Source organism: Halichoeres trimaculatus, unplaced genomic scaffold, assembly GCF_033239565.1.
Source record: "Halichoeres trimaculatus isolate MK-OKI-2021-1 unplaced genomic scaffold, fHalTri1.1 fHalTri1_scaffold_21, whole genome shotgun sequence".
Lineage (NCBI taxonomy): Eukaryota > Metazoa > Chordata > Actinopteri > Labriformes > Labridae > Halichoeres > Halichoeres trimaculatus.
Window position 1 is genome coordinate 8681782 of NW_027437199.1, and position 9465 is coordinate 8691246.

General features: G+C 40.1%; 1 protein-coding gene across 1 annotated transcript; it reads left to right on the forward strand.

Moving 5' to 3' along the window:
* The first annotated feature begins 427 nt into the window (after window positions 1–427).
* On the forward strand, window positions 428–9187 carry chpt1 (choline phosphotransferase 1). The gene is made up of 8 exons (XM_074698764.1): window positions 428–876; window positions 3555–3702; window positions 3806–3947; window positions 4062–4146; window positions 4574–4705; window positions 4787–4945; window positions 5352–5477; window positions 7621–9187. Exons 1-8 carry the CDS (start codon window positions 637–639, stop codon window positions 7735–7737), a joined length of 1149 nt encoding a protein of 382 aa, XP_074554865.1. The 5' UTR covers window positions 428–636; the 3' UTR covers window positions 7738–9187.
* The last annotated feature ends 278 nt before the right edge of the window (window positions 9188–9465 follow it).

Genomic DNA, 9465 nt, shown 5'->3' on the forward strand with positions numbered 1-9465 from the left:
CATGCAAAAGTGAAACATATAAAGGAGGTTCTCAGGGGACAATTCTCATGAGAGTTCCCTTGGGTGCTTTGGCCCATTTGCCCACCATTTTGCTTGCTGCATGCTTGAAAACACAAATTAAATTCAATTAAAAATAATTTCTAAAATTTAACTGCCATTTTCTACTTACAGTCGTTCATATGCCGTGCAATTCCTTAAAACCATAAATGCTGACTGGCGTTGACTCATATTTCTTCAACGTGGAAAAAAATGGGTAAACATTGACGGTGAATTCCCACACATACTCCGCTTCTTTCTGTAGCTTTGTTTTTAAAGGAATTCATTAATTTTAACACTGCATTCGATGTTTTGTCATCATAAATTTCCTTAAAATACATACTTTTCATTTAAATTTCCCGGTACGCCGCTCATTCTCTTCCGGACCGTCGCTTCCGGCCCAGACGCAACTCGATCAGAAACGTACAGACTATCGACAACTCATGGTTCCGCTGTGAAAATGGCAGCTAGGCGCCTAGCTATAAATGCCAAATGAGCCGCTATTTTTTGCAGAACAGAAGACAGTCTAGCAATATCTCTCCACGGGAGTATTCGGGAGTTTGTAACAGGAATTTTGAGGAGTGACTTGGCAGAAACACAATGCCACATTTCCTGTGGCCAGAGCCGCTGTCACCCGCTCAACTCAAGCGGCTGGAGGAGCATAAATACAGCGCGTCTGGGCGATCTCTGTTCGAGCCACCGTGTCAAATCTTTTGGAACTGGCTCATACAGCAAACTCCGACATGGGTCGCACCAAACACCCTGACTATAGTTGGACTTATGGTCAACATTATATCCACGATGGTGCTTGTGTACTACTGTCCCACAGCAACGGAGGAGGTGAGTAAACCGACCTTGGACAAAGTTTCTACACGGAGGTTAGCCCCAATTAGGTGCCCCTGGAAAGAACGCGAAATCCCATTCATAAATTGCGTAAGTTTCAGTCGCGTTGCCAATGTTCCAACTTTAAGCCTCTCACTTACTATTATATTACGCAATTCTGCATCAGCAGGATCTCTCTGATAATTCGGCATATGTTTACATGTCACAGTTATTCATATTCTAAGCACATTCTTGTTTCCTTAACGGGGTCATGTAAGCCCGCTGACGCCTACGGCAGGGTATTTCGGGACGTGGTAATCACCCCTGGGAGTCGACATTTTTTAAATATACCCCTAGTTTTAATGGTAGTGAAAGCCGAGTTAATCCCTGTGATACAGAAATGCTGAAAATATGTCAATTATGAAGGTGTCAGGATTGCATGTCCACACACATGTGAGGACACTAAAGGTGTCAGTATTCAAATCGGATTACGTGTGGCTCCCCTTGCCCTGCGCCTACGGAAAGTTGACAGCTTTTGCGTGATGTTATTGGACAGGCTCACGTGATTTAGTGTTGTTGTTCTAAAACTGCAATTTGAAGAACTATGAAGAAGAGAACTTTTATTATTACGTCATATCTTTGTCACTGATTTTTTCATTAAACTAATAGAATTTGCAAAATCCCAACACTGGTACATCCTTTCACAACAACTTTTAAGATGATTAGATGGTTTTCTTGGTTTGAAAAAGCTCTAGATCACCAAATATTTTACTTTAAATTGCAAAGCTTTACTCAAAATAGACTCAAACCAACAGCTGACCTTTGATCCATTTAATCTGTGTCAATGGGTTGACTTTGAATCCAGCAGAAGTTGCATAGGTGTGTACTTTATCAGATTTACACCTTTGTTCAACCCAACTATCAGAGCAAACCAGCTGAGTCCACAGTCCAAGCATTCATGATGTTACTGTCAAATTCCACTAGAGCAAAAGCAATACAGTTCTTTCTATTATAGATTATTTACAACCAAATCAAGGAAACTGACCCTGTCCACTCTTCTTAATGGACCGTAAAGTTATGAACCTCTCATGGCTTTGAAATCAAACGTGTTTAAGATGAACTCATGTAAGATGTCTCCAAAGTAACTCCTGTGATAACCCTTCACAAGCGAACTCTGTCCCCACCAATCTATGAGGAATTTAGGACAGAGACTAGGAAGAAAACAGCAGGGTCACCGAATATTTAGGACAGCATGGGATTCTTGATCTTTCAGGAAACACAAGACCATCTTTGTCTGACAAGAACACACACACACACACTCATTGTAGCTGTAAACACAGTGTTGGCCAACTCGAGAGTCCAGATGGTCTCTAACCTCCACCCTAGTAAGAGGAACTGAGTTACTGTAGTCAGCAGGAATGCCTTAGGCTCCTCATGGCTGTACACAGAAACACATAGTTTAATAGACATCTGCTTACAACAAAAACACATTTTAAAACTTTTGAAAACAAACCAAGCTGTATATACCATATAGTAATACATTACTTAAAACCCATAGATGTTTAAGGTTATGATTCTGAAGCCATAAATAACTATGACTTTATATCAAAGAGGGAAAATCAAATGAAACCTTAAAATGTAAAGTACTGTACATTGATGGTATTTGTGTAGAACAGGTCCTGTTGGTACTCATACTAGGCGTGTTACAGCAAGTTCAGAGGGTATGAAGCTCCATGTTTCACAATAGAATATGAAAACAACTCATTCATAACTGTGGACAGGGTTCTTTCATTTTCCCTGAGATTTGTGCCATGAGAAACTGAATTAATGTATTGAATTTGAAAAGCATGATCTAGGATTGAATCAGTGTTTTGAAAGGTAATGTATTTGCTTTGAAATAGGATTCAACCAACTTGAAAAGTTATCTCTCTATTCTTCTTGATTTAAAAAATACAAAATTCATTTTCAGTTTGCTCAACTCACATTCAGTTTTACAACTTAGTTCCGATTCAGGGTGACATGACCATTACTTCATCTTCTTCTGATGCCCACTGCTACAGTTATTAAGTCATGCACTAAAGTTTTGTAACTCAGAAAGAACCATGTCAAACAGACACAGGATTTATCAAATGTTAGAAGCGGATGTGAAGATGTACAAGACGTAGAAGACATAACAGTCTTGCCAGGATGCACCAAAAGAAAGGCTGTACAAATATATATAAAAACATCACCTCATCACTTTGCATCCTGTAAAAAGTTGTCTTGAACAAAGAAAAGAAGTTTGAAACACATCTGCTTTCCAAAAGTACAAACACAAGCCTTAAAGGCTGATGGTGCTCATGGGAAATTGAGTCTTTTTCTCCTGGAAAAACAATACTGATTCTGGCCAAAGGTGTCACCGCAATCAGAGCCAAACAGCTAGTCTTATAGATGTAAGGATGCTCTTTATAAAAAATGAATGTTAGGTCATTCGAAAAAATGACTCAACATTCATTTCTTAGATCAACACACTCCCAAACTGCTCAGATGTCATCCCTTATCTCAGCCTGTTTACATCCAGGTGGTACAGGTTTATAGCAAACACTACTAATCAGAACTTCAGCCTGTTCTGCTGTCACAAAGCACAACACTGTGATTCTTTGTGTGAGGTAGAAATATTAAAGAAAGAGTGTCTTCTTCCTCTGCTCTCCCTGCAGGCGCCGTCGTGGGCCTTCATCATGAGCGCTCTGGGCCTCTTCATCTACCAGTCTCTGGACGCCATCGATGGGAAGCAGGCGAGGAGAACAAACACCAGCTCACCCCTTGGAGAGCTCTTTGACCACGGCTGTGACGCCGTCTCCACAGGTGACTTCACTGCTCACAAACCCAAATTTATCCCTAACCCTAACCTCCGCTGGTTTTGAAAATTAGTACTCAACTGTGACTTTCTTTTTCTGTGTCTCTTCAGTGTTTGTGGCTGTGGGAACGTGTATTTCTTGTGGAATAGGAAGATACCCAGACTGGATATTTTTTTGTGGTTTCATTGGCATGTTTATGTTCTTCTGCGCTCACTGGCAGACATACGTGTCTGGGACCCTCCGCTTTGGCCTGTAAGTCACACAGTTAGTGGGTCAAAATAAAACAAATCCTAAAGTTAGTTTATTATCCTTATCCGTTTTATACTGTTAGGGTTAACATGACTCTTTTCTGTTATTTCCTCACAGGATCGATGTGACAGAAGTGCAGTTCGCCATCATCATCATGTATTTAATGACAGCTTTTGGAGGCGTTGCTCTTTGGCAAACACCGGTAACTGAGAATAAATATATTCTATAGAAATGCAAACAAACAGGAACACTTTCATGTCACCTTGAGTGTTTGGTCCCCTTCTTTCTTTTTACACACTCAACACTTCTGATTTGATCAGTTCCTCGCTTCAGTCGTCCTTCTAGTCTTAAAATAGACTTTGTGTTTTACTTTTACTCTGTGCTGCCTCTGGAGGCTTCACTTAACATCACTTGAGACAAAGTGAGAAGGTAAATATGGGTAGCTGACGCCATGGCTGAAGATCATGTATTGGACACAATCTGGCTCAAATAAGAAAAAAAAAAAGCTGATCTCGCGCCCATTCTTTATGCTTTGCCCTCCCATCATGCTCAGCATGCCTGCAGCTTTTATATTGACTGTTGTTCTAAAAGCGACTCGACACTGATTTGACCTTCACATGTTTCCGTAGTTTCCTGTCCTGGGAGTGCCGTTGTACTACTTCCCCATCATGGGCATCATCGGAGGAGCTCTCTACTCCTGCTACAACTATTTCCATGTCATACTGAATGGAGGCGTTGGCAAAAACGGCTCCACTGTGGCTGTAAGTTGTATCAACATCGATGTTTGATCAGCTTATTTGAAACGAAACACTTCGTAACTCTCTCTGTCTCTCTTTGTGTAGGACACCAGTGTGTTGAGTCCTGGTTTGCACGTCGGTCTTTTCTTCACATTGGCGTTCATCATCTATAAGAAGTCGTCAAGCCAGCTGTTTGAGCACCACCCGTGCTTGTACCTGCTCGCCTTTGGCATGGTCATCTCCAAGATCTCCAACAAGCTGGTGGTGCGTTTGATTTGACTGTCCTGCTGTTCACAGTGCAGCCAAACAGATTTGCTTTTAGATTCTGTTTTTTATGTTTTTGATGAAAGCAATCTTCAATCCACTTTAAATGTGATGAACGCATTCAGTTTCTCAGGACTGCTTTGCAACAAATGCCACAAAGTGAAACCCACACATACAGCATTGTTTCTTGGAAAATCCTGTGGCATTAAAGGAATTTTGATCTGGCAAAGGATTGATGGACTTTGCTGCTGAGAATATCATCCATGTAGAGCTAGTGTGACATAAAAGCAGCTAAACAATAAAAGGATTTACAAAAAGAACAAAAAGCTTTTTAATTAAAAGAAATCTTAAGTCTTTCACCAACATTAAGTGTGTTGTTTGGAATTCTTCCCCTGAATTTTTCCAGGTTGCACACATGACGAAGAGTGAGCTGAACCTCCCCGACACAGCCTTCATCGGCCCGGGCCTCCTCTTCCTCAACCAGTACTTCAACAGCTTTATTGACGAACACATAGTCCTCTGGATTGCTATGGTGAGTAGGGATGGGTACACGTCCTTGTATGCGCCATTATCCCATTATTCAAGTAACATTTTGTTACACACCTTTAAAAGTGTTGCTTTTGGCTTCAAAACTCGAACTCATATACAGCGTTACATGTGTGACCAAGCTTTCTGTTTTTGACTAACTGAAGGTACCAGGTAGGAAACTAATTAACAGGATACAAACTTATGACTTATCTGGCTACGGCTTCAGCACACCGAGCCATATCAAAAACAACTGTTTGCTACTCTTCGGACTGGGACGGCGTGCTATTCTTGGGATTTGATTCTATTATGACCTTTGGGGTGCATATTCAATTTAAATTGCGATTCTTCGATATTTACAATTATTGGGATTTTAAGTTTCCTTTTTTAACACCAGACCAGGTGGAAAAGTTAAATGATGATGATAATGTCTACAGGAGTAGCCATATTTTCCCATAAAAATGCACATCACGTGAGTCAGAGAGAAACATTTCACCCTCTGCTGGACAAAAGTGGTAACTTTTTTTCTAATCCAGTTTACAAACAAAGACTAAAATGAAGAATTTGAATTTTAAAAAAAAAGGTTCTTTGACAAAGAATCCCAATTTTGATATTGTCAAACAAAAAATCACAGTATATCCCCCTAAAATTATTACATCGAAAAGAAAAGCACAACAAATGCACAAGTGTCTGCTGTACCTGCGACATGTCAGTCAAGAAAAGTGACGTTTCGAAGTAATTCAACAAAAAAGATCAAGTTAATGTGCAGTTGATAGCAAAGAAATAATGTTACAATGCTCAACCACATGTGCTCAAAGCACAAGGTGAAAACAGCAGACAGAAAACAGACAGTCTTACATCACATAATTTGCTTGCCCTGTTAGCACACGTGACTGTCTGACACCTCATTGGAATGTGTAAAACAGAAGTGGAACAAAGTTGTTCCTCTAATCCACTGTGCGAGGTAGTAACTGAGGCAAGTCTCACGCGCTGGAACTCCAATATTGCATCATTGCAGAGATCAGTGTGTGAGCACAAAGGTGGAGTGAAACCTTGCAGAGCTTTGTTATGTCACTAGTGCAGAGCGCCCTGTGTAAGGGATTATTGACACACTCAAATGAGCAACCAAAATAAAGAGCAGTTACATTTCTTTGAGCTGTGAGAATGCAAAGGGTAAGAATGTATTACACTGTAAATGTGTTACATAAACTTTGCATCAATCCCACAAGAAGCAGCACCCTCATATAACTGACAAACTCAAAGCTTAAAATCTCCTGTCTGTTGAAAACCTCAAGACTCAGACAGACAGAGCATTTACAAACTCCTTGACACTCCTAGAACAACATGATCAAATTAAAAAGGTGTGGCGGGAAACTGCAAAAACCAGTTGTACAGGTGAGGGTTGAGGATTCAAAGGAGGAACGGCTGAGTTAATCATGTTTGAAACAGATAACCTCAGTCTGAGACTTCAAGCTCTCAAAGTTTTCACATCAGCTTTCTCATCAGCATTACTTCAACCTGTTCAGGTACAAGGTTCAGGCTGCAGAGGTCAACTCTGCCATACTTATGTTATCAAGCTTCCAGACAAGACTTAATACTTCTCAGCTCTCAGCAAAAACTGGAAAACAAATCTCAGGATAAATCAGTTTTAATTTGGCAACTTGTGCTGTGAAATATCAGATCATCGAGATGTAGACTCATCACACATGGGGATGCAACAGCGACACTAAGAAAGGGTTAAAGGGTTAAACAAAGGTTATGATTTTGCAGAGTTTTTGTCCTCCATGGTGTTTTTTTTCTTCTTAGAAATCTTTCAAAGTTGATAAGATCTGTGCTCAGGTTGCAGGTAGGTGGAGATTTGTTGGGCTAGTTTTGAAGCAGTCAGTATGTTTACATGCAGCTTCAGAAATCAGACTATGAGCTTAGTCAGCTTGAGATTGGACTGTTGAAATGCATGTAAACAGTTTAATCAAACCAAAATCAGATTAAGTACAGCTTCAATGACGCACCTGGATAATGCGATTGCTGTCGGACAAGAAGTCGGCAGGTCTTGATACACTTCAGCTTTCAGACGGAAGAGGACACACATCACTTTGTTACAATGTGGTGTGTTTTATTGACAAGCTTTTGATGCTCTTTTTGTTCTGTAGGTCTACTCCCTTCTGGATCTCACACGCTACTGTACAGGCGTGTGCCTCCAGATCGCCTCCCACCTACGCATACAAGTCTTCAGCATCACGCCGCCGAGCCAGGCTCACCGAGACTGACGGCTTGCCCGGCGGGAGGAGGCGGGGGGAGACGCTGATCTCTCCCCGCTCTTGAAAGCAGACGACCATGAGGAGGAACCCTCGACCCCGAGCCACTGCAGCCTCGACAAAGTGACCACTTCTCAATGAAACTGCCTCTTTCCCACCAGATGGAAACCAAACTACAAACCAAAAGAAAAACAAAAAAACAAAAAACAAAGCATGGATCTGTTGAATGGAGAAATATTTGGTTTCCTGAGTTGAAGTCCTCATTGGCTGTGGGTCAGTAACTTCTAAATTTACTTCAACTTGAATGCGTATTTTAAAAAAAAAAAAAAAGAAAAGTATTTCCATGCTTATTCAACCTGAATACCAAATATTGCTAACAGGTAGTTTACAGCTTGGACAGATATCAAAGTGTTTTGTCTATTTTAAGATGTTTGTCGTAACAACAAAAACTACACATCTCTTTGATATCTGTTCAACTTAATGTAGATCCTGTCTGCTAAACCTCTTTTTTATTTATAAAATGAATGTGACTAAATCTGACTTAAATCAGGGCTTAAACGTTTTAAAATGACCTTTAAAACCTCGTAATTTTCAATGCAGTTTTTAATGTGGGTGGCAGGGTGCTGATGGCTTCGTGGAGGGGTTACAGTCCGTGTTAGTGCTGAAAACAACGACAGGTTATCCTCAAGGCTTCTCTTACACACACACTTTACTTTTAACAGTCGTCGTTCATGTGTTACTCATCATCTCATCCTTCAATCCTGAAAAAAACTCACCCCTAGCCTTTGGAGCGCTGTCGATTGATGAAGCATTAACACCGGCTTGTTCTGCTTTCTCTGTTCTTCTCCCTGAAGGGCTAAATGTTAATTATTTGTGATTGTACAGAGTTGGACTAAAGACGCCTTAAATATTTTTGTTGTAATTACTGTTAAACTTGTGAATATTTAAAACAGCTTTGTATGTTTTTTTGTTTGTTTTTCCACTGAAGTATCATACCACACACAACAGTAGTATAAATACACTATACATGTATTTTATTTTATAAAGTTCCTCATCGGTACAAATCAATGTCATGTTAGGGTGCGGGCTCACTTTTGTTGGCTCATGGTCAGTTCTTATTGATTTATCATCACTGAAAAAAGTTAATCAGACAAAGTCATGGTTCAGATTCACTGGGATCAAAAGGGAAAATGCTTCAGTGCCACTAAACAATTTCAAAAAAGTAATGTTTTCATGATTTTAGTTTTTAAAAAAATGTGATTTTATTTTTCTCTGATTCTGCCCGGGCAGGATTGTGGACATTATAGAGGGGCATACCCCCACAATATTGATTTTGCATAATTTACAATGGACTTTTGTAACTATGCATCAATTAAGACATTTGATTTCAACACCATATTGCACTGTATGATAACACAGAAACACATTTCTACTAACAAATAGGAGGGAAAAGATTGTAATAAAGGAAATATTTTTCATGGATTTCTTTGTCTGTCTTCTTGAAGAAATCTTCTGCAACTTTGTGAAACTAGAAGCCCCAAACCACAGCAAATCCTGTGATCCATTGGACAGAGGGGACTGGAGCTAATCACAGAGCTAACGTATAGAGACAGATAATAATTCAATCACACACTGACGATTTCAGGCAATTTAGAGTGACTAATCAACCTGATGAGCATGTTTTTAGACTCTGCATGCGTGGGTTCCCTCAATCCAGCTTCCTGACAGACAGAAAGGCCC

What these genes read in the sequence shown, in the direction of transcription:
- chpt1 (XM_074698764.1), top strand. Translation starts at nt 637, where the DNA reads ATGCCACATTTCCTGTGGCCAGAGCCGCTGTCACCCGCTCAACTCAAG. An exon ending in CTGTGACGCCGTCTCCACAG is followed by an intron (nt 3,703 to 3,805) that starts GTGACTTCACTG and finishes GTGTCTCTTCAG; the next exon opens with TGTTTGTGGCTGTGGGAACG. An exon ending in TAGTCCTCTGGATTGCTATG is followed by an intron (nt 5,478 to 7,620) that starts GTGAGTAGGGAT and finishes TTTGTTCTGTAG; the next exon opens with GTCTACTCCCTTCTGGATCT.